The sequence below is a fragment of the Hemitrygon akajei genome, chromosome 30 (assembly GCF_048418815.1).
Source record: "Hemitrygon akajei chromosome 30, sHemAka1.3, whole genome shotgun sequence".
Lineage (NCBI taxonomy): Eukaryota > Metazoa > Chordata > Chondrichthyes > Myliobatiformes > Dasyatidae > Hemitrygon > Hemitrygon akajei.
This window is the reverse complement of record NC_133153.1, coordinates 8156051-8181482: the sequence shown is the minus strand read 5'-3', so window position 1 is coordinate 8181482 and position 25432 is coordinate 8156051. Positions and strand designations below refer to the sequence as shown.

Here is a 25432-nt window from a genome sequence, read left to right as displayed (position 1 = left end):
AAAGAGTAAACAGTCAACATTTCGGGCCGAGACTCTTCATCATGACTGGAAAGGAAGGGAAGAAGTCAGAGGAGAAGATGGAGGGAGGGGAGGAAAAAGTACAAGGTGGCAGGTGATAGGTGAAACCAGGAAAGGGGAGGGGTGATATAAAGAGCTGAGAAGTTGATTGGTGAAAGGATGAAGGGCTGGAGCAGTGAGAATCTGATAGGAGAGGATGGAAGGTCATGGAAGAAAGGAAAGACAAAAGAGTACCAGAGGGAGGTGATGGGTACGTAGGGAGATAAGGTGAGAGAGGGAAGCAGGAATGGCGATTGGTGGGGGGGGGGGGGGAGCAATTACCAGAAGTTTGAAAAATTGATGTTCATGTCATCAGGCTGTAAGCTACCCAGAAGGAATTTAAGCTGGTGCTGTCCCAACCTGGATGTAGCTTCATGGCATGTGCTTGGTAGTGGGATCCTGTTGGAGGTGGCAGAGGTTAGAGAGAATTATGTGCTGGACATGGAGGCTAGTGGGGGTGGCAGGTGAGGACGAGGGGAATACTGGACAAGGAGTCCAGAAACATCGACTGTTTACTTTTTTCCACAGATGCTGCCTGACTGCTGAATTCCTCCAGCGTGGTGTGCATGCTACTTTGGATTTCCAGCATTTGCCGATTTTTCTTGTGTTTGTATACTAAATAAGTGCTGGTCTAGTGAGGATTTAGACCTTGCTCACACATGAGATAAGCTTGGGTTCAGATCTAAAATCTCTAATAAATTTACTGTTGCAAGTTTTAAGAGTCCATTGACTATTGGGTGTATTGAATATTGTGTTACCACTAAAAGTAAATGTTAATTTACAGGGGTGTTACAACTTTCTGGATCTCCAATCCAAACAACCACCTCATCAACAATGCAGCAGCTGGTGCTCAGGTAAGGCAATACTTGGTTAATTTATAAAACCACTTTCTGGATAGCGGCCCTCACCCCATCTTTCCGCCGCATTAACAGGGTTAGAGTTCCATTCTTCCCCACAATCATAGGGATTGTTCTCTCCGTGATTCCCTTGTCCCTTCATCCCTCCCCACTAATTTCCCCCTTGGCATTTATCCCTACAAGCGCAAGAAGTGCTACACCTGCCCATTCAGCTCCTCCCTCACCTCCATTCAAGGCCCCAGTCCCTCCTGTGAGACAACATTTCACCTACAGATCTGTTGGGCTCATCTTCTGTATCCACTCCCAATGTGGCCTCGTCTACATTGGTGAGACCTGACCTAGACTGAGGGACCGCTTTATCGATCACCTTTGCTTTATTTGCAAAAAGCAGGATTTTCCGGTAGCCAGCTATTTTAATTTCAGTCCCCGTTCCCATTCCAACATGTAGGTCCATGGCTTCCTCTTCTGCCAAGATAAGGCCATCGTCAGGTTAGAGGAGCAGCTCCTCAGATCCCATCTGGGTAGCCTCCAACCTGATGGCATGAACATCAATTTCTCTAACTTCTGGTAATTTTCCCTCCTCCTCTTTCCCTCGTCTTCCATTCCCACTCTTACCTCTTCTCCCCTCCTCACCTGTTTATCACCTCCCCCTGGTGCCCCTCCTCCTCCCCTTTTTCCCATGGTTCACTCTCCCCTCCTTTCAGATTCCTTCTTCTCCAGGAGGAATCTTGACCTTTTCCTCCCACTTGGCTTTACCTATCACCTTCTAAGCTCGTCCTCCTTCCCTTCTCCCCACCTTTTTATTCTGCCTTCTTCCCTTGTCCTTTCCAGTCCTGATGAAGGGTCTCGCCCTAAAACATCGACTGTACTCTTTTCCATAGATGCTGCCTGGCCTGCTGAATTCCTCCAGCATTTTGTGCCTGTATTGCTTTGGATTTCCAGCATCTGCAGATTTTCTCTTGTTTGTTAAAGGAGGATTAATTTTCTAAACTTCCTCCAGATAGTCTTTTTCACCGTTGTTCTCATGATCACCCACACACCCAAATATTTGTATTCCTAACAATCACTCATTTACTAACAATATTTATTCAGGTAAGAATGACCTGCTCGTTTCTTAATCATTGTTCGTGTATCTTTGTAATATTAGCCCATTTGTTAGATAGACTGTTTATACATGAAGAAAATTATATTTGTAGTACACTTTAGTTGGCTTCATAATTGTTTTTTTTTAAAAAAACTTACAGAAAACAAGATCACCAAGAATGCTATTGTGTCCTCATTTGTGGGTTTCTTCTGATCAGTGTGTTCTCACAAGGGAATGATGGTTGCATGCTTGTTAAATCATCAGACCAATAATCCAGTGACTAGTGAAAACAATCATAAGAAAAACACCACCAGTTGTGGAATTTAAGTTTCTCGATAAAATGCAATTATACTAGTCTCAATAATAATCACCATGAAAATTATTGGATTACAGTATCCTTTTTTTTTAAAAAAAGCATCTAATTTAGCGGTTTCCTTGTGGGGGGGGGGGGGACTTTGTCATACTGGGCTGATCTCAATTTATTCCAAATACATCCTAGCTGATTGAATCGAAGTGGCTTAGTAAATCAATCATTTCTGCTGTACTCAAACTTAAAATGTATGTTCTTGTACTCATGATAGTACAGAAAGTGGCCCATCAGGTCCTGTCCATTCCTGGGGGCAATTAGTTCATTCTGTCACGTGATTTCCTCCTACACCTTCAAATTATTCTCTCTCAAACATACCTAAATGTTTCTTTGATTCAATTCACCATTAACTTGCATTAAATAGCCAATTAACTGTCCATCATGTCCTTGGGGCATGAGAGTAAACCAGAAACCCAGATGAAAACCATGTGGTCATGGAGAGAATGTGTCAGTTCCATGCAGACAGCACCCAAGGTCAGAATGGAAGCTAGGGTCCTTGAGCCCAGTGAGGCAACAGCACTATCAGATGCATCACTGTGCCATGGAGCATCTGTCATTGCTCTGGGCATTAAGATTGGATACATCAAGTCACTTCCAACTCAGTAGATCTTATAAGGACCTCTTCACAAATATCTGGAGAGCTGTGCCACTGACCAGTCACACAACAACCTGACACGGTCATATTCAGAAATGTATTTCTTACAGACATACTACAATCCATGGTATGTCTTGTACTATGAGGAGAACAGACTCACCAGAAGTGGGAGAAACCCTTGATATGGTCTCAGCAAGGCTTGCTTTCTTGCTAATTTATTAATGTTGGATGAGTGTTGATCAGTGGAGAGCTCGTCTGTTCTTCCAAGTCATCCACACGCCATTGCCCAAAAGACAACTCCGTCAAGTTCTATTACTCCCTGTCAAGTTCTGATACCCACTGTCAGCAAGATTTTTGTGCTGAATCTACTGACTCCAAGATGTAAAAACAATTTTGTGAGCTGCAGCTGATTTTTGATAAGGATTCATTTGTCCAGAATAGTAGCTATTGTAACTGGCATACCGGAGAATTACCGGTAGTTAAGTTCCAGGTTGAACTGGCCAGTTTCAGTACAGAGAAGGTGAGTTACCTGAAATTAATATTTGATGGATAAGAAATGTGTTGTTCTGTAAGATTTTATTGAGCATCTTGAACAGGACCACACAAAGTGATAAGCTTTTAGTTCTGTCTCTCTCTATAGATACTCCTTCATCTGAATATTTCCAGTAATTTTATTTTTCATTTTAAGGATTACTGTGGTTCAGGGAGCAGCTCACTACTACCTTCTCAAAGGGAATTATGGCACACCAATATATGGAATTTCAAATAGTAGCCAGACCCTTAAACCCAAAGTGCAAAAAGCAATGACAAACCTTTAAACATATTTTACATTATTTCTCTAGGATATGTGAACAATTCATTTAAGTGCGTAGACATATTTTGTAATTAAATATTCCTATGGAGAAAAAATTGCCCTCAGTTATTTTTTGTTTAAAAATATTGGGCTTTTGTTTTAACATTCCCTGTTAATACTCTTTCTTTCCAGGATGTGGGGATATGGTATATTTTCCATCGTGCCCCTACTGGGGAATCGGTTGGCAAATATCCAGAGGGCCAATCAGAGTTTACTCCTTTGGGAATATTTTATAACAACAGAGTACATTCCAACTTCAAGGTATGTATTACTCTGCTACAATAAGAGTTTTTTTTTACAATGAATTATTTTATACTGGGATTTTTTGTTTTAAAATAAGATATCCAACACCAGTAATTGTTCTGGACTATTTAAAATATAGATGTACCTATGTTTTCTAAGCCTAGGTTTAGATTAGATTTCAACCCAAAATTTTCTGGGCAATCTTCCTCTAGTTCTGAGGTGAGTTACAAGGCTTATGTGGGATCTACTAATTCTTTCAACTCAGCTAGTGGTGTGGCAAGCAATGCACCCTCTATTTTGTTTTTTACAGCTGCTCGGACCAGTCATTGCTCTGAGCAAGAAATATTTACACAGCTTGAAAACTGTGCGGCACTTTATATAAAAGAAATGTGTGCATGGGAGCATTTTGGTTACTAGGCAGCCAAGCACCTGCACAGCTTAGAGGGGACAGTGGGGGCAAGAGATGCTTAATGAGATCGATGGATCATCTTAGAGGAGTGCACTACTTCTGTCATTTAAGCTGAACCTTTGTGTGGTCTAGGATATTAGGTTCTTAATACCATATAGAATGTTGATCTTCCATTTTGTGTAATTATGGACCAGAGAGTGTCACTTGCAAATGGGGATGTCAAGGATGTTCTCAAAGCTTCTGAATTATTTCCTTCATCCATCTGGTAATCTTCTGCAATGATGGAACTGAGAATGTGTTTCAGGAGTCTGGTATTGTCTGGTATTCAGTCAAGGACAAAATAAAATAGTATTCAGAAAGTAAACACCAAGACCTTCAAGCCTGTTCCACTATTTAATACAGTCATTGCTGATCTATGCTGGCCTAAACTTCTCCTGTGTGCTAGTTCCACATATTCCTCAGTTCCTTCACTCCTTTGTAACTATGGGACTGTAATTAGACCCTCTTCTGGGAACATTAGCTTGGAAGAAGATGTTGGAATACATTTACTTTCCATGCAAATGGACTTGGAGAATTTTGTGCAAACTCTGATGGTGCTAATTCTCCCATGTTTTGAGGTGTTTTCTACTGGTAATTCATGTATCAAAGGTTCAGCGAATATTTATAATCAAAGTATGTATGCAATACACAACCCTGAGATTTCTCTTCCAACAGACAGCCACGAAACAAAGAAAACCATGGAATCCATTCAAAGAAAAACATCAAACACCCCACGTGTAAAAAAAAAAAGAGCAAATTGTGCAGATGGCAAAAATGAGTGAAAAACAGAAACTAGAACCTCAAATCACAAAGTTATCGAAACAGTCCAGGAATGTTCAGTTTCAGTTCACTCTAGCCTTGTACCGTTCATTGACTGCAGGCTGCGGAGCCCCATCTGCCCTGATCAAAATTGCACAAAATAGCAACAAAAAAGGAGCAACCAGAGACCAGATACATGAACTACAGTGTCCAATCCACAAATGTTGTGAATTAAACCTTTCCCAAGACCCAAGACTCTGGCACTTTCCTCTGTCAGCAGTGAATGAGAGCAAGAGAGAAAGACCAGTCACTTGCTGGCAGATTGTGCTAAACACCCACTCACCTTCCACTCCCATCCTTGTTGATTTCAATCTTCATTGACACTTTAATGGGTAAAAGATGGAGTCAATCATGGCTCATGCCCTGTCTCCAGGCTTCTTGACCTTCAGGCCGCATATTTCACTCAAAACCTCACCGAACTCCCTCGAAGACAGCAAAGCGCCAAATCGCTCAATCAGCCCAAATCACACTATCAAAATGTAGATCACAGGCTCAATAGCAGCTGAATTATATTTGAATGAAAAAGAAGTAAAGGAAGTGAAAGATGTAGTTTCATGAACTGTCTGAAGGATGCCGTCTTTGGTTGTGTTGTTTCCTGGAGCCATCTTACAGTATCAAAAGCACGTAGCGGGGGATAGACTACTATTGTCAGTAGACTTGAGCATTTAGGCCAACACTCTGCAGCTTGTTGTTTGGCAGTCTTCAGATTGTCTGAGGAAAATCAGCATTACTACCATTTTTCTTGCCAAATGGTCAGTTTCCATTTTTCCCACCTTTGTAATGAATTAATTAAGTTTAATTAATTAAAGTTGCATAAATCCCTTTGTAACTGTTTTATATCTGCTGAACAGTATTTTTATGCTGTCAACAAATTTAACTCTTGGTGCTTTTATCCAAGTCATTTATATAAATTGTAAGACATTGTGGCCCTAGCACCAACTGCTTTGGCACCTTGCTTATTACATCTTGCCGATCAGGATAAGACTCATTTTGTGCCCTCTCAAAACTGAGGGGTGATTTTCTAGAACAGAGATAAGGAGGAAATTTTTTATCCAGGGAATAGTGAATCTGTGGAATGCTCTACCACAGACTGTGATGGAAGCCAAGTCCATGGGTATATTTAAGGTGGAAATTGATAGTTTCCTAATCAGTCAGGGCATCAATTCATATGGCGAGGAGGCAGTGTATGACGTTGAGTGGGATCCATAATCAGCCATGATAGAATGGCGGAGCAGACTCAATGGGCTGAAAGGCCTAATTCTGCTCCTATGTCTTATGGTATTATGGTCTATTTCGTGTGAACCAGTCAACCCCAACTGATGTCTGCCATGTAGTATCATTCTTGAAATACCCATTCTTAATTATTCCAGGTATTGCTAATATGTGTTTTATCAATGAGTGCCATACTGCAATATACCCACTGGTTGATTTCTACTCTTTGTTTCCCCAGGCTGGTCTCTTTATTGACAATGGTGTGAAGACTACCAAGTGCAATGACAAAGATCCCCGGGAAATTCTTGCCATAGACTTTGCCAGGTATAGCAGAATTAATATTTTATTATAACAAGGTGCTGGCAGAACTCTATGGGTCAGGTAGCATCTATGGAAGCAAAGAAGCAGTCAATGTTTCAGATAAAGACTGCATATTTTTCATAGTTTTAAAGGATGGATAGAGGCCTTTTGGCATATAACGACTTTCCTAGTTCTTAGAACAATACTTAATCCTACATGCTAAATTTATTTTTCTATTACCTTTCTTCCCTCTGATACCCATCAACACTAGACTTAGCGTAACTCACAGTAGTTGATTAACCATCAGCGTGTCTTTAGGATGTAGGAGGAAACAAGAGCTTCCTGGAAAAATATCTTGGTCAGATGGTCATGATCAGAGTGTGTAAATTCACACAGTCAGCGCCAAATATTCAGAATGACCTTTGCTTGATTTGTTTCCCCCCATTTATCAAATTCTAAGCTTTGTGATTGATAATGGAATTTACAAATTGACAGGTTTACAAGAAGTTTGAAGGTCATTTGAGATTCCAACTTGTGTCAGTACTCTGCAAGGCTTAAAGATGTAACAAGTTGGAAGAGCAAAATGGTAACTAGGAAAAGAAATAGTTCCCCTTCAGGATCAGAGTGGTTGTCTATGTGTGGAGCAATGTGACATGGACAATGTCTTAAATGAAAACTTTTCATCTATATTTACCATGGAGGTCTTAACCCAAAATGCTGCATCTGCCTGAGGGATCCATTTCTTTCCAGATGACTTGCTATTTTTCTTCAATGATAGCTTCAAGCATTTTCCCAACTACAATTGTGTAAGATATTGTATAATTTCTCACAATTCTGACTTCTGTTTCCATTGGATACTTTTATAATAGTTCTGTATGCAGCAAAGAGAGATTATGTCCCATTCAACTATCCCGTTTAATATTTACAACCGCCATATTTCTTGAAATGTATACTCTGCTGCGAGTGTGTGTTTGGGATAAAATGCACTGATTTTAAATGTTTGCTTAATGAATTTGAAATATTGTACCATGAAAATATTTATTCTTAGATACTTGTGGCTCTAAGTATTTTCTTATGCTCAAATGATAATGAAGAATTAATAATTCATTAGTAATGAAAACTATGGTATTTAGCCTTCTGTTCCTGCTGAGTCCTGGCTTCTGATGTCAATTAATTCCTTGGGTCTGAGTGCTTACCTTCTGTTTCCAAGACTCAAATTTCTCACAGGACCATGCCAGAACTAATACTTATGTTTTGCATCTTTGACGTAGGTTTCGCCCACATCAGAATGCTGACCCAAGACAGCCACGTGTTCCTGCTGTTATTGATGGTCTTATAGCCTTTAAAAACAATGACCACGGAGCATGGGCTAGAGGGGGAGACATTATATTCCGCAACTCTGGGTGAGTGCTGTCAAACGCTGGAAGATGTTTTTCTAATAGGAAACACCTTTGATCTACGGAAGACTGGAAGACACAGGAGTCTGAAGATGCTGGAATCTGAGACACCACTGAGTGCTGGAGAAACTCAAGCCCAGTTCAAGTAAAGAATCTTGACCCAAAAGTGGGGCAGCATAGCAGATGGTACAATGCTTTACAGCACCAGCGATCACTGATAAGGGTTCAACACCTATCACTGCCTGTAAGGTGTTTATACATACTCCCCGTCACTGTGTGGGTTTCCTCTGGGTGCTCTGGTTAGGGTTAGGGACAGGTGAGTTGTAGGCATGCTATGCTAGCATTGGAAGCATGGTGACACTTGAAGGCTCCCCCCCCCCCCACCCCACCCCCTGCTCATTCTTTGGACGATGTTGTTCGTTGATGCAAACAATGCATTTCACTGTATGGTTCAATGTACATGTGACAAATAAAGGTAATCTGTCAAATCTTCAAAATGTCAGCTGTCCATTTCCCTCCATAGATGCTGCCTGACCTGTTGAGTTCCTTGCCCACCTTTATATAGAAATACTGAATTAATTACTAGAAACAGTGGATATCAGCCTCTGAGGTAGAGGCTCCACTGTTGATTACTGCAAGTATGGTACTAAAGGTATAATGCTATGGCTGCACAAAGCAATACACTGATCATTATGTACATACGTATTTCACAAAGGAATTGATGCTGTGATTTTGTGATTAAAATGTCAAATGATTGAAATTCTTGAATGTGAACATGTTCTTTTTTGCTTTTATAGGTTCTCTGACAATGGGATAGGTCTGACTCTAGCAAGGTAATTTTGATTTTCCAATGTTTAAGAATGTCTTCCTCAATGATTAGCATACAAGACCAAACTATTTTAGTTTAAAATCAAAACCTTAACTTGCAGAAACATTGCTTATCAATTTCCCATGCTGACAGAGTCAAAATTGTGCTACTTACAGTTCTGATGAAAGGTTATTGGCCTGGAATGTTAATTAGTTCTTTATCCACAGATGCTTTTAGATAGTCTTGGAAGTTGATTTAAAGGCCAGGGATTAAGTAAATAGAATTCTTAAAGATCATTAAGTCCCATTATGAAATCTTAAAATTCATCCCTTTTTACAATAAAAAATGTACATACACGCACTTGCTCACAGTGATGAAAAGTATTATAGTTGCTCTGAAAAGTAATTGCAAATGTGATTAGTAATTTCCAATTGAAAATGCTGGCAATTGCAGTGTAAAGTTAGAAAGTTTACATATTTTATACATTTGCTAAAATTTATTCAAACCTGGCAAGAATTGTACACAGTACTTTACATTTGTTATAATGGTAGACAGAATAGGAACATGAAGAAACCTTAATCCCAATGGAAATCCTGGAAGGGCATAAGATATAGAACAAATGAAAACATAAAATAACTCGGAGTGTTAGTGGAGTTGGCTTTGTCTAGAATGCAGAATACCATGTAATGTCATTATTTGGTGGGCGGCAGTTCAAGAGGAGTGGATGGGCTGTACGGATAAAGGCTTGTTCGTCAGAAGCATTTTGGGTGTTTGCTTTTATTCTTTTGTTGTGTACTGTTACGAACCCCGTAACTGGGTCACTTACCAGCAAAGATAGAGAGGTCCGTTGAAGTCTGATGGTACTATTTTTAACAATATTTATTGATAAAAATACACAAAAATAATATCAATGCAAACATACAGATAATATACGTCGTCAATACTAAATCTAAAAGCGCGGGTATAATAATAATCACTAAGAAATAGCTCTATTGTTGTCTAGGGGATAATGTATTGTCCGATGGAAATATAAAAGTCACTGAAGTTCATGCAGGCTGCAGCCTTTGGTTGGAGAGAGAGAGAGAGAGAGAGAGGGATTTTTCTTAGAACTTGCCCGTTTTCCTTTTTATGATGTCGATCCTTCGAGAGTTCCGTTGGTGTAGCTGGTCACGGGTGACCAGCTCCTTTTGCTATTTAGCTAAGCCGTCTTCCGTGGTCAGGCCCACCAATTCCGAGGCAAATGGAAAAGGACGCACATGGGCTTTCCACCGGCTGTCGCTATTATGCTGTCACAGGATTTCTAGCATTTCTCCTGGTGCGTCTGAAGGGGTTGTTCCCCAGACCCTCTTTTATCCTTACTTATGGGGTCTCAGATGTCAATCAGGTCGGGATGATGCCATCCCCCAACCAGCCCACTCTGGTCATCCCCTGAGGGCTTCCATGAAGTACAGTACTCAATACACAATTCCGTCTCCAAGAGACAATGGCCGTTATCCGTGGCTTTGTATCGCAGAGGCCAGGACACATTCCAAACATCTCTCTCTCATTTCCTGGGTCTCCTGACCTGAATTAATAACGATCTTGCAATTCTCAAAAAGGAGGGGGCTACTTTGTACCCATCAGAGTTGGGGCACAGGCGTAACAGTACTAAATTGGAAATGAGATAATTTGAACACTATTGAAATTAATTCTAACAGTTTGAAAGTCACATTTTGCTATTTCGTGACTATTGACTTATGATGGAAGATTAGTAGTTAAGAAACCAGACTCCAAATCCCAATGAATGCCAAGCTGAATTATTAGGAGGTAATACAGGAGGTACCTCGTAAAATAGTGACTGAGTGTGTGTTCATGGCCTTCTGCTACTGTAGATCATCCACTTCAAGGTTCAATGTGTTATGCATTCAAAGATGCTTTTCTGTACAATACTGTTGCAATGCATGGTATTTGAGTTACTGTCACCTTCCTGTCAACTTGAAGCAGTCTGGCCATTCTCCTCTGACCTCTCTCATTAACAAGCAATTTTTGCCAACTGAACTACCACTCACTGGATATTTTTGTTTTTCACACCGTTCTGTGTAAACTCTAGAGACTGTTGCGTATGAAAATCCAGGAGATCAGCTGTTTCTGAGATCATAAACCAGCCATCCGGCACCAACAGTCATTCCATAAAGTCACTTAGTTCACATTTCTTCCCCATTTGGATGTTTTGGTCTGACCAACAATTGAACCTCTTGACCATTCCTGCTTGCCTTTATGCATCAAGTTGCTGCCACATGATTGGCTGATTTGCATTAACAATCGGGTGTACCTAATAAAATGGCCACAAAGTATAATTTTGCTAGAGGTTTTTTTTTGTGGTGACAGAATTTTAATGGATACAGAGCATAAAACATAGTAGTTTTTGTTTTCCTGTTCCACAGTTCAAGGTGTTTAATTTCCCAGGAAACCTAACGATGTTCAGAATGGAAGAACTTTAAAGCCTCAGGATATTTGTTGGTTTTGAGTGTAAATTGAAGGAGATGGAAGGAGCTATGGTCTCTAACCCTATTTTGTTGATTTTGTGGATACTGAGTGGAATGAATTAAACCTTTAAGGATCAATTAACAATAATGGAGGCACACATTATTTTTGAAAACTGATAATAGGAAATATTTTTGATGTTCATTCTGGTTTTGCTTTCATAGTGATGGAACATTTCCAACTGATGAAGGATCAAGCCTAGAAGTGACAAGATCAGTCTTTGTTGGTGAAAGTGTTAATGTGGGTTACAATGGAGGACAAAACAGATACTGGGGAAAGGGTGCACATGGAGAGTACAGAACACTGCCAAGAAACAGGTAGGAAATATATAATGACAGTTTAAAGCATGTTCCATCTATATTCCAGAAAGGGTTTCACTTCATAATTCAGAAACTGCAGGAAGTATTGAATCTGAGGTTTTTATGCTTTCCAGAACATTTCCCATCCGTGGATTCCAGATCTATGATGGTCCAGTCCGGCTGACACAGTGCACATTCAAGAAATACTTATCTGTCCATGACAGGTACTGTAGTGCACTTGGATTCTTTATGAGGAACCCCTGGCAAATCAGTCCCCAAAATAATGTATCTCAAGTCAAGTTGGAGAGTAGTGTAAGTTTTAATCATTTTACTGTATATTCTCAAACATCAAGAAAGTTATTCCTTAGTAGTGGAGTCAAAATAGTGACATTTTAGATCAAAAATGAATATTATTGTGAGAATATTTGTGTACAAGTGATCAAATATTTTGCTACAATTGTATAAAGCAGGGTTTCTCAACTGGAATTCCATGAGAGGTTGCTAGGGGTCCTGCAAGAGATCATGATTAAAAAAATAAACATAATTTTTTGAACTTCGCCCGACACACGATGCTAGCGCTCTAAGTGGTGGACAGTGAACGAGCAGCCCTGTTGACAATCTCATTAGAGGTCTCTCAGTCCAGTATGGCAGTGCACAATGTGTTAGTTTGGTTGAGTCCATTCTCAGTTTTGACGTGAGATAGGGGAGGCCATTGATAATTGGTGAGTGCTCTGTTGCACAGAGGGGAGGAATGTAGGCTAATGATGAGTGCTGTATTCCATGGAGGGGAGGACAGTAGGTTGATAATTGGTGAGCGCTGTATTACACACACAGGAGGATGGTAGGCTGTTGAGGAGCGTGAAGCGCATTTTCCGAGCATTGAATGGACTCGCCCAACTTGGGCTGTGATGTCAGCCTCACCCTCCTGAATTACTCCCCCAACTTCCCCTTGCATGCCGCTGACTGGGTTATGGGAGCACAAACTACCAGTGTAACAGAAAATTGGAGGGAACTTTTCATTCTAAAGACGGTCCGGTGTGGCGATTTTTGAAGAGGAGGTATGAGATGAAAGAGAAGGATTCTAGGCCTAGGTCAAGGTTAATGATGAAGAATTACAATCTTCTGAGTCACTTCACTGCACTAGTGCAACAACGGACACAAAAAAAGGCAGTTCCCTCAAAGCAGCACAATTGATGCTGTCCACTGAAAGCTGCGTGTCCTGCAGGCAGAGTCCCAGTGGAAAATGTATGTTGCCATCTCAGAGAATAGTCACTGTGCAGGTATCTCTGCAGCGTCCTGAGGAGAAGAGCTGCCAGCTGGATGCACATAAACACCAATGATTGGCCATTCTCCGTGATTGAAAGACTCAGGACTGCAGAGTGACCCAATGCCTCCTGTTACCCCAGAAGTCCACCAGCCTCTCCTGGGCTCTGGAGACAAAAGCAGTGGGAGGAGCTAAAGTAATTAGCTAATAATCTATCTTTACAATGAGAACTACTTATCAATGGATTTTACATGGACTGGTGATCCAGGTTGGCCTATTCCATTGTGCCTCGTCTGTGGCAAACAACTTACAAATGTAGCAATGGCTCCAGTAAAATTGAAAGGACCCTGAACTACAAATCACAGCCATATGACACATGAAAAGTGCTGATTATTTTAAACGACTATTGGAATCTCAAAACAAGCAGGTTAAAGCTTTTCAAAATAAAGTCACAGTCAGTAAAAAAAAAATATTCAGGAGGCAAGTTATTTAGTAGCTTTAAGACCAAAACTGAAAACCTATACAAAAAGCACACCAATCTCCTGCTACATACAGAAATCTGGTGGCTCAGCAGAGGAAGAGTCCTCAACAGGGTGTTTGAGCTGAATGGTGAATTTCAAGAGTACTTTCAAGAAAATGGTAGGCCAAGCTTTGCTGAGAGCTTTGAAGATGAAGAATGGCTGCAGAAACTAGCCTACTTAACAGACATTTTTCATCATGTGAACCAGTTGAACAAGTCTGTGCAAAACCCTGGAGAAAATGGAAACTGAATCTTTAAAAGGAGACTGAAGTTTTAGAAAACTCATGCTGCAAAAAGAAATCTTGAGATGTTTCCACTGCTGCTTGGGTTTGAGAGTGAGGAAGGATATCAGAAAGTTTTGAATTTTTATTGAAAACCACCTGAACAGTATTTGAAAATTGAACAGTATTTTTCCTCCCTTTCAACACAAGTGTATGGGTGAGAGACCCTTCCTCTGAGTCTTCTGCTCAGTCTGAGAACTTGACTTTGAAAGAAGAGGAAGAACTTTGTGAGCTGCACTCTGATCATGCACTCAAGGTGAGACATACTGACCTGCCCCTGGACAAATGCTGGATTTCTGTGAAAGAGTATCCTGTTATTCATAGGAAAGCAATGAACATTTTGCTGCAGTTTTCAACTTCCTACATGTGTGAGCAAGCTTTTTCTTGTTTAACAAGCATCAAGAGCAAGGATAGAAGTGACTCGTTTCATTTGAAGGTAAAATCCCTGTGTTCTTTTCTCAAGTTCTACCCAGAATTGAGAAATTTATTATGCTTGTCTTATGAATTTTTAAAATTTATGAAAGAAAAAGAAAGAGTAATTTCAAGGAAGGTAAGCTAAGCTTAACTATCTGCTTCCCCCCACCCCCCCCCCCCAAGAAAGGTTGGCTAAAAATTCATTCTCTACTGAAAAGAGCATTGACAATTACTTTTGTATTATTATATCTTTAACTTACTGATCATGCTAATGTACCATGAGCTCTAGCTATAATAATTTGTATGCAGGGCTTCCCTGACACCTGAAAAATTATTTCAAGTGTTTCTCTAGGACAAAAAGGTTGAGAAAGGTTGGTATAAAGCCTTGGTAAGACTTGTCTGCAATTTAATCTCCTTTCTTGAAAAGGGGTAACTTGCTCCAGATGCACTATCATCCCCTCAGTAACAATCAGCATCTCAGATAGCAAGTGTATAGGAGTGAGATAGATGAGCTGGTTGAGTGGTGACTCAACAATAACCTTGCACTCAGCATCAGAAAGGCTGGGGAATTGATTGTAGACTTAAGAAAGGAGAAATTCGGAGAATACTCCAGTCCTTATCGAGAGGTCAGCAGTGAAAAGAGTAAGCAGCTTTATTGGATGTCAATATCTCAAAGGATCTATCCTGGGCCCAACATATTTATGCAACCATGAAGAAGGCACTCCACTGGTTATACTTCATTAGGGATTTGAAAAGATTTGGTATGCCATCAAAGACTCTAGCACATTTCTACTGATGTACCATTATAAATGGTTGCATCACCACCTAGCATGGAAGCTACAATGCACACAATCAAAAGAGGCTGCAGAGGGTTGAAGGCTCAGCCAGCTCCATTGTGGACACAAGCCTCCCAACAATCAAGGACATCTTCAAAATGTGGCATCTCAAGAAAGTGGCATCCATCATTAAAGGCCCTCACTAACCAGTACATGCTCTCTTCTCACCACTACCATCAATGAGGAGATACAGGAGCCTTAAGGTGCACACTCAATATTTTAGAAGTTTGCAATGATTTGGCATGTTTATCTACAACTTTGACAGATGTCTATAGATGCACAGTGGAGAGTATACTGACTTGTTGCGTAAAGGCCTGACATGGAAACACCAATGCTTATGTATGGAAAAGCCTGCAAAAAGAAGTTGATACAGCCTATTTCATCACCAGTAAAACTCTTCCCACCACTGGACACATCTACAAGGAACCCTGTTGCAGGGAAACAGCATCTGTCATCAAGGACTCCTATCATCCAGGTGATACTCTCGTCTCACTGCTGCCATCAGAAGGATGGTACAGGAGCCTCAGGACCCACACCACCAGGTTCAGGAACAAACAAGAGAAAATCTGCAGATGCTGGAAATCCAAGTAACACACACAAAATGCCGGGGGAACTTAGCAGGCCAGGCAGCATCTACGGAAAAGAGTACAGTTGATGTTTTGGGCCAAGATTCTTCAGCAAGACTGGAGAAAAAAGATGGGAAGTCAGAGAGTTATTTGCTTTTTGTATTTTGCAGTTTGTCTTTTGCATATTGGTTGTTTGTGCATCTTGTGTTTGTTTTATTTTCATTGATTCTATTGTGCTTTTTGTATTTACTGCGAATGCCTGTGTATATGTATGTATATATAAACAAATTTACTTTGAACTTTTGAACTCTTGCTCACCACTTGAGCACAAATTTACCCGAAGCAGCTTTACTTCTAAAGGTCTCCAAGCTACAGCAGGAAGATATGGTTGAAAGTTCCAATGATTTCTCAGTGTTATTATACACAAAACATTGAGTGCAATGTGTGAGAACATCTGTTTCCATTCTGTTGAATGAAACTAGCAGAGGTCAACTACAAGGTACTGTTTCAGCACACGTTCTATGTGCAGAATAATTTCTCTCTATTTATCAGGTCCTCCATTTGGCTTTACTGTATAGAAAGCATGACTGAGAACAGTTTCTTCTTGTGTACCTCTTCTAATTTCTTTCATTGTTTCCCCATCAGGTTAATCTTGAAGTATTTTTTGGCAAACCAGGACAGTGGTTTGGAACCAACAGCCTCGATGGCGACTGGACTTCTATTTTCCATGATTTGGATGGTTCAGTGACTGGATTTCCCGATACATTCGTAGCAAGGGCTGACAACTACTTGGTCCGCCATCCAAGCTGCCTTAGTGTACCAAGGTGGAATGGTGTAATTTGCACTGGCAAGTATGCCCAGGTGAATTTCAGTCGGGTTAAACATGCAATTCTAGTGTGTATTGTGTTTCACCATTCAGAAGTTTTGTTCTACATTCAAGGAATGATTTGGGTGTTTTAAGCCCAGAATGCAGCCTCTAGAAGTGTTCACACTGATGAGCAACATCTGATGTGAACCAATATGGCAGCTAGAACCAAGGTGCTCAAATTGCAGGCCATGCACTGGTTTTTAAATTTAGGCAAAGTCAATGTGATACAATTGCACTATTAAATAATTGTAATGTGGTGCTTTTACAAGAGATTATCGTAACAAAATTAAGGGTCATGTGACTGAGTCTATGCTTTTGCATGGGTAGAAGATATGTGCTTAGAAATCCATTTGCAAAGTAGTATTATTCAAGTATTATGCACCTAGAGGCATTTCATTTCTTTTTTGAAGTAAAAACCAGTAGCAGTCCTTTCCAGATCTTTTTGAGTCACTTAAAATTTGACCTGGGACGTGATGTCAGTCACCCTTACAATTCTGACTCAACAGAACCACCAAATGCAACGTAGCATTTGGAGAATTGTTGGGAAGCTTGTACCATATTGCCTCTATGGTGCTTGTCACTGAATGCTGCCAGGACAATTAGGTTTTAAAGCCTACACTTCCAAACTGGGAGAACTCAATATGATTAAATTTACATGCCTAAATTTTTCTGCCTTCTAGCTACAATACGTGGCCACAAACTCCTGTGTGTCCTCTTCCCCGTGCACTTCAAATGTTTCCACCAAACATGATCACTAATTTACCAACACACCCATCAGTCCCTCCCTCCCACCTTTTAGCCTTCAGTGCTCTAAGCTCCTCCAGGCTCCTTTTCTGTACATCCTGTCTGTACCATTTCTCAATCCCAGTCTATGTTTTGTGTATGCAATAATTTTATGTTGTGGCTGAATATCAAGACAGTCATTTGCCCAGGCTATTTTTACCTAGTTCACCAGAGTTAGTTCTGTTTTATACACTTCATCTGTGTACCCTGGATAGAACTAGGTATATTGTTCCCTATAATTAGTTCCATCCATGGTAACACAGATGGGTTGTATAAGAATAAATATGTAGGTGATTTTTGTTTGTTCGCTGTACTTAGTGAGACATCTAAATTCTATTATTGCATTCTGACTGATGGGTCTATTTGAATGATTAGATGAGAGGTCCTTCTCCTAGTTTTCTGATTACTGGAAAGTAAATTCAGATAGATACAAACATGTTGCAACAGGATATTGGTTAAGTGGTAAGTGGAGTATAATATGGGAAAATATGAGGTGATCTATTTGGTAGAATAGGTTTCAAATGATCGTAGACTGAGAACATGTTTGTATAAAGACAGAACTGGATATCTTTCTGCATCAATAAAAAAAAATCTAACATGTAGGGATTGGCAACAATTAAAGCTTAAGAGCTAGGACCAGGAGTAGACCATCTATCCCTTTGAACCTACTCTTAATGTTTGTCGAGTTCATGACTGATCTTCTTCTACCTGAGTGTCATTTTCCAGCTCTATCTTCATTTCTCTTGATTTCTTTAATAGCCAGAGATCAATCAATCGCTGTTCTGAAAGAAAGTGAGTCTCTAGGATGGAGAATTTCAACAGTTCATGTCTACCTATTCTGAAACTGTAGCCCCCTGGTTCTGGCCTTCACCGTTGAAAAGATCCTCACTGCATCCAGCCATTTAGCCCATTAAAATATTGTAAGTTTTGATGAAATCTCATTTCATTCTTCTAAACTCAAGTACTCGCTCCCAGTTTACTCGATCTCTCCTTGTGCAGCAAATCCACTGCCTGGAAACAGTCCCATGCATCTTCTCTGCATTGCCCGTAAGGCAAGCACATACTTTTCTAGGTAGGGATACCAAAGCCATGTAGAATATTCCAGGTGTGCTCTCACCAATGTCATGTATAAATACAATGAGATGTATTACTCTTGTAATCAAACCCTTTTACTGTAAACACAATTTGCATGGCTGAACCTGCATGATGGTTTCCCAGAATTTGTGCAGAAGGATGTTCAGTTCTCCTTGAGCATTAGCACTCCATGATTTCTCACTATTTAACAAATATAGAAGGGAATGTGATACTTGTAGTAAGTTATTACTATGAAATGGTTCAATGTATTGTCATGGACAGATAATTTCAGCTTGAGGTTTACAATAAGTAAGTGGGTCAATATCCTGGATCTCCTGTTTCTAACCTTGTTGTGGAAACAAGGCTGTATTACTAGGATCCTATCAGTACACCCAGGAAAGGACAAGCTCTGTTTTAAACATTATCAGTTGTTTCCAAAAATGTAATGCCTATTTCCCATTATTTTACATAGCTTTATGTTCAAGCCTGGCATCCAGAGAATCCATCTCTCTTGATTGTGAAGGATTTGTATCCAAACCACCCACTGAAGCTTCAGGGTGTGAATCGTAGGGCACCCTATCAGCAGTACCAGCCGGTCGTCATGCTTGAACAAGCCTACACATTATTGTGGAATGGTAGTACACCTGAGCAGATTGTCCTCTACCCAATCAACTTTAACAGGTAACTTACAAACACAATGTTGGGAATGCTCAGCAGGTCAGGCAGTATCTGGAGAGAGAAATGGAGTTAATGTTTCAGTTTGTTGACTTTTAATTACATGCCCTGCTCTATTTCTTGTTTTTCACTGAGCTCTGTCCAGCCTGTGCTGAACACCGTACTCATCCCTATTCTGATGTGAACGGAACTGTTTTTGATCGTGTTGCACTCTCAAACCAAACAAAAATTTGATCTGTGCTCTTCATGGAAAGTAGATACTTGAACTAATACAGAAAGCATTGGATACACTGTACATCCACCCTTCATCATCACTCCTGTTGGCGTTCATGTCTTTAGCTGACTGGACTTCCCTTCCTTAGAAGTTGTTTATCCTAAGGGAATATATATTCTCCCACCTCGAACTGGGAAGAGATGCCACTGTAGATATTTTGAGCATATAATCTGACACTCTAGAGAAGATATTGCATTGTTAGAGGTGCTGTCATAGAAGTGAGAAGGAAAACCAAAGCTTCCAGGTAAATAATAAAGATCTCATGGAAATATTCCAAAGAACATGATATTCTTCTGAATTATTCATCTCTGAACAAATACAGTGAAAGTTCCTAGAAATTCAGTGTGTAATGCTGTTCTTTTTTCAGCATCTTTTAGGGGAATTTGGATGATGGTGTCCTGGGTGTGCCGGACACTGAGTACTCCTAGATACCTGATTATGTCATGTGGGATGAAACTAAGATGCCCGCCATATCTGTAAAGTTGTTCATCTTCATTCATTTTTGCTGGTGTTTGGGAGTAAGAGGGATGTTGGCTGCCATTTGCCCTACAAGCCACCCTCCACTCACCCCTTACCAGCTTGAAGCTGACAAAATGATTGTTGGGGAAATTAGAGGTAGCACAATAATCACTGAGACATTTAACCTACATAGAGACTGGAGAAATGTAATTTTACTGCAATGAAACAGAATATGAATTAATAGAATATGTACAGGATGCTTTTTAAAATCAATATGTTGAGGAAACAGCTAAGTACGGGCTGTTTGCATCTTGTTTTGTAAAATGAAAATAGACCAAGATTATCCTATCATCAAGGATGCTTTGGAGAAGAATGCATTAATATGATGGAATTTGACATTGAACTACATCATTTTCAAATTCAGTATGTAGATGCATCTTAAATTTAAGTAACAGAAGTATGAGAGGTGAATTTGCCATGACTGATTTGGAGAACATACTCAAAGTATGACTGCAGGTGGGCTACAGTTAGCACTGAAAGAAGAAATGCAGAAGTTGCAAACTCGAGTATTCCTTTAAAAACATAAAACCCAAAAAAGAAAAGTGATTCATCAGTGGCTGACAAGAGTAATTATAAATTGTAGTAAATCAAAGGAAAAGGCTCTTTTTTTAAAAAAAAATCAAAATGCTGCCAATGCTGTAAGTTTGAAATAACAGAAAATGCTGGGTCAAGTTGAACTGGGTTGTAGAGAAAATAATTTTAACAAATGAAACTACCAATGCTGGCAATCTGAAATAAAATCAGAAAAAGCTAGAAACAATCAGCAGACCAGACAGCATCTGGGGAAGGAAAAAAATGGGTTAACTTTTCAGATCATAGACTCTTCATTAGGACTGTAAGTGAGAAATAAAAAGGGCAAATTTAATTTGCAGAGAAATTGGCAGTTGGAAGGAAAAGAACAAAGGGGATATTGGTGAGACCAGTTTTAATAGGTTTCTGGGGCAGTTAGACTGTAGTTATGCTTCTTTGTTATTTATTACTTTTAACAGGATCATGGGACATGCCCAGCAGGTTAGGCAGTACCAATAGAGAAAGAAAAACTTAACTCTTATTATTATTATTGTGTTTTTTTTTCCTGCTCTATTTATTTCTTGATTAAGGTGCTTTATCTACAATGTGGCTACTAATTGCAGTAATATAGAGCCTTGGTAAAAATGCCACTGGAGTACTGTCTGAAGTTTAGAGCTTCCTATCCAAGAAAAGATGCACTCATGATAGAGGGAATGCAACAAACCCAATTACTGGGATGGTGGATTCGCTATATTGAGTTGACTTTGCTTGTGTTCTTGAGAATTGATTGCTATCTCATGGATACTTGAATAGAATAAGAAGAAATTTCATTAAAAACATAAACTTCTTCTGGGGTTTAGTGTGCTAAGTCAGGAAGGATGTTTCCCTGGAGGAGGGTTGGTCATTGTGTTCATTCAGAATAGAAATTGATAGCTTTCTGGATATCAAGGGATACAACTGTAGTGCTGAAATACTACTGATGTGAGTTATAATCTTAATGAATGGCAAAGCAGGTGTACAGGGTTGAATGGCCCACTCCCACTTTTTTATGCTATGCCTTGTTCTGCCTATCTTTCAATCCTCCAGGCAGTTACATATTGCTTTTGTCCAAAAACAGAAGTTACCATGCTAATAATTGGAACAGGTAGGTTACCTTATCTGTAAAGGTTGGACAAGCTTGGTATGTATCTGCTGGAGTTTAGAAGAATGAGGGCACTTTGTTGAAACATACAAGATACAGCAAAGACAATGGAAGCAGGCAAGATTCTGTCTTGTGGTATTCAATTCCTCGAATCCAGAACTAATTGCCCCTCGGACTATATTATCCTTGTATAGTTGCAACAGTAGCATCTAGATGACTGTGGAAAATTGCTAAGATATGCTATAATTGTAAAAAAGCAAAGCAGATCTATTCCATCTATTCTTAATAATAGAAAAGTGATGCAAGATATAGATGAGATGCTGTCAAGTAGTACTTACTCACAATAACCTGTTTGTCAGTAACCAAGATAGTACTCGTTGCAGCTTTGATCCAAACATAAAATAAAAGAGCTGAATTCAAGAGACAAAGTGAGAGTCATGACTATTGACATCAGGAGCATCCGTGATTGAAGATGGTAATGGTTATTGCAGGTCAATCATCCCAGACCTAGGATATTAGTATTTCTGACATCCAAGTCCTCCAGCTTGGAAATATATAATCTAATTAAAAGCTCAGTCTAAACTCTAGGTTTCTCTTCCTGACAGCACAGTGGGAGCAACTTCAGCAGAAGGACATGGGTGGTTCTCAAGGGCTATATCCTGAAAATAAAAATGTTAGAAGGGAACTTGCAGAGTATGTCATTCAGGTACTCAGGCTAGGTCTTGGAGCGGTCAGATGGGTAACAAGTGAAGTATTCTCAAAGCTAATGCAGAACATTGTCTCTTTCTACAGAGGGTTAACGCTAGAAGCCTGTACTTTTAATGAAAATGACTTAAGGTCAAATTCCAACATTGTAGTTTAAGAATATAAGTATAATTTTGGAAATAGCTAATAAGAGTAAAAGATCTTAAGTAGAAGGGCTGTGATATATCAATTTTTCATGTTGGAGTCAACAGCATACCATGTGCAGTTTTGTGGTCAGCCCACCCAGTACAACACTTTCTGCTGTTCTACTTTGTCCCACTTGCTAAAATGATATGCAGTGTACTTCCTTATTAAAACAGAATTTGTTGTTCAGAATCCACAATGATTCATAAAGCCCTACACCCCAACATCAGCATTAATGGTGGAACTTACCTGTGTATCTCTGTGAAAGTCTTAATTTCCACCACTTTTGCTGGTCTCCGTCTATTGGCAACTATGGTGCTCCTTGCTGCTTCAGTACTATACTGAATTGCTCATGGAAATGGATAGGGTTGCGCAACCCTCTGCAAATTTCACAGCTTTCACACAGTGTGAGAGATAAAGTGGGCTTGTGTAAGCAGCACCTTCATGTATGGACATCAATGCCACAGAGTCTTCTTCAGAGGTCTTGCTCCCCTATGCGATAGAATCAAAGCCTCAATCCGTAATATTACATGCAGTAGCTGGTGTGCAATGGTTACTAACCCATGTTTTTTAAAAGCGTGCAAACGGTGATAGGTCTGATTTATTGCTCTCCTCTCCTAGCTGAAGAATTAGGATGCTTTGGCATCACCATTGTGGCACTAAATAGGCTATGACAAATCGGAGATAGCCTATGTGTTGGGTACATTTTCCTGGAAGTGGATCTCCAACATCACAGAGAGGACTTCACCTACAAGAAAACAAAAGCTAATTTGGGATCTCAACAATTTACTTCATGGAATTAGTAGTGCTTCATATCAGCTCGCACTAACCTGGAACCGTTGCACCATGGTCATTAATACAAAATAATTTGATTATACAAGAGGAACTTCAGCTCTGACCTTAATAATCCTAACACATCCCAGCACCTCTATAAATGGCTGAAGACTGAGGACCAGCAGACCTAAAGAAGAGGTGTAAAGTGCAAGGGCCACTTGATGACAGCCATATCATGAAAGTTCTTTTGCCCTGTTAAAGTCATCCACAGCCCAACTCTCCCAAGCAAGAGAAGCAAGAATGGTGAAGGGCAGACAGGGTAAACACCTGCTGGAAGAGTAATTAAAGATCTCAGCATGACTCCAACCCTTTGAAGCCTCTTGTCCTGCCTTACTATCACTTCTAACTGACAGAAAGTCAAAGGGGTTACATGCCAACTAAAAAAATAAGGCCTTTGGAAGAAATAATTTCCCTGCTATGGTTCTGTAATTACCATTGTATTATCAATCCGCAGCATCCACATTGGGAAATCATAGGATATCAGAGAACCTCAGAATAACTGTAATCAAAATTCTTTTTTAGAAAAGAGCCGATCCCAAAAGGTCTCTAGGGAAGGTCTTCTTCAGGCACCCTCTTCCAGTGGCTGAATGGCTGCTCCCTGAATAACGGCAAGGATTCTGTCTGGTTAGAGACCAACAGGCATGCAGTAACATTAGTATTGTACATGACTCATTGACCTCACTAAATCCTTTGATTTTGTTAACCAGAAGGGGCTGTCAAACATTCCCCTTAAATCTGACTGCCTGCAGAAATTCATCTCCATCTTGCAGTGGACGCTTTATTAGGTATCTCCTGTAACTGGTTCATGGTCTTCTGCTACTGTAGCCCATCCACTTCAAAGTTCGACATGTGAGCTCAGGGACGCTCTTCTGTTAGTAATGGTTATGTGAGTCACTGTTGCCTTCCTGTCAGTATGAACCAATTGGGCCTTCTCCTCTGATCTTCCTCATTAACAAGGTGTTTTCGCCCAAGGAATTGAAGCTTTCTGGTTATTTCTTGTTTATTATACCATTCTCTGTAAACTCTAGAGACCGTTGTGTATGAAAATCCCAGGAGATCAGCAGTTTTTGAGATCCTCAAACCACCCATTCTGGCACTAACCATCATTTCGTGGTCAAAGTCACTTAGATCACATTTCTTCCTTATTCTGATGTTTGGTCTGAAGCGCTTGATCTTGTCTGCATGCTTGTCATGATTGCCTCACCAGGCAGCAGTTACCACGGAACTCACCATGACCCCAATCATACACTTCCATCCAACTTTCTTTAATGTGACAACGATTCCATTTCCCATACTCCCTCTAAACTTCCATAGTTCACTGGGAAATTTATTATAATGCTGTGTAACGTAAAACTAAATGGAATTTAAAATGCATTGATGTATTTATGTAAACAACATAAAACAGCTCAGAAAATGTGTTAATTTGGCAATACAAATGGCAAGTGTGCTGGATTATGTGAATTTTACTGTAGTTTGTCAGATCCAAGGAATATGAATAAGGATTAGATGACATTACATTGGGATTGTTCCCATCTTTACCTCTCAATCCTTTTGATGCAGTTTACTTTCAAGCACACTCTATTTAGAAGAAACTAGTGAAATGCATGCTACCCTAGTGATTCGGATCGTGGATAGGAAAAAATACTAGAAAATAGATCTACATATTTCAGAATTTAAAAGGAAGGAAAAGAAATACCTATTTTGTAATGTGGAGAGCTAACTATATTCTATTACTGATATTATAGGGGGGACTGGATACAAGTTGGCCTTTGTTATCCCAGAGGAACAATTTTTAAAGTCATGTCAGATATAAACCAACGAGCGAATGGAAGAGTACACAGTGTGAAACGATATAAAGCGGCGTCATCTTTAAGCATTCTTCAAAGTTACCCAAGCAAGAGCCTGTATTTTTTTGACATCAATTCTGGGTAGGTCCATATCATGTGATACTTGTGGTAATTGTAACCAAAGTAGATGATGTTGGGTTAGCTGCTCATAATACATCTTCCCCATTAAGTGCTTTAAATTTCACACCATTGCCCATTGAGTCTGAATGTACTTGTTGCAGTTGACTAGAGTATAGATGTACATTCCATTAAAAGAGCTAATGTGGAATTAAAATA

The 25432-nt window shown here is 39.9% G+C and overlaps 2 protein-coding genes across 3 annotated transcripts in view; both read left to right on the top strand.

The window, feature by feature from the left end:
- The window catches only part of cemip (cell migration inducing hyaluronidase 1), a 196534-nt gene that overhangs the window by 31539 nt on the left and 139563 nt on the right, over nt 1-25432 (top strand). The window lies entirely within an intron of this gene.
- LOC140718786 (cell surface hyaluronidase CEMIP2-like) overlaps nt 1-25432 on the top strand; it is a 108287-nt gene that overhangs the window by 64974 nt on the left and 17881 nt on the right. Inside the window, exons 12-21 of the mRNA XM_073032936.1 lie at nt 842-911; nt 3946-4074; nt 6774-6859; nt 8107-8238; nt 9030-9065; nt 11728-11880; nt 11997-12174; nt 16389-16604; nt 18941-19149; nt 25055-25237. Coding sequence (XP_072889037.1) covers nt 842-911; nt 3946-4074; nt 6774-6859; nt 8107-8238; nt 9030-9065; nt 11728-11880; nt 11997-12174; nt 16389-16604; nt 18941-19149; nt 25055-25237 — 1392 coding nt within the window. The remainder of the gene's footprint in view (nt 1-841; nt 912-3945; nt 4075-6773; nt 6860-8106; nt 8239-9029; nt 9066-11727; nt 11881-11996; nt 12175-16388; nt 16605-18940; nt 19150-25054; nt 25238-25432) is intronic.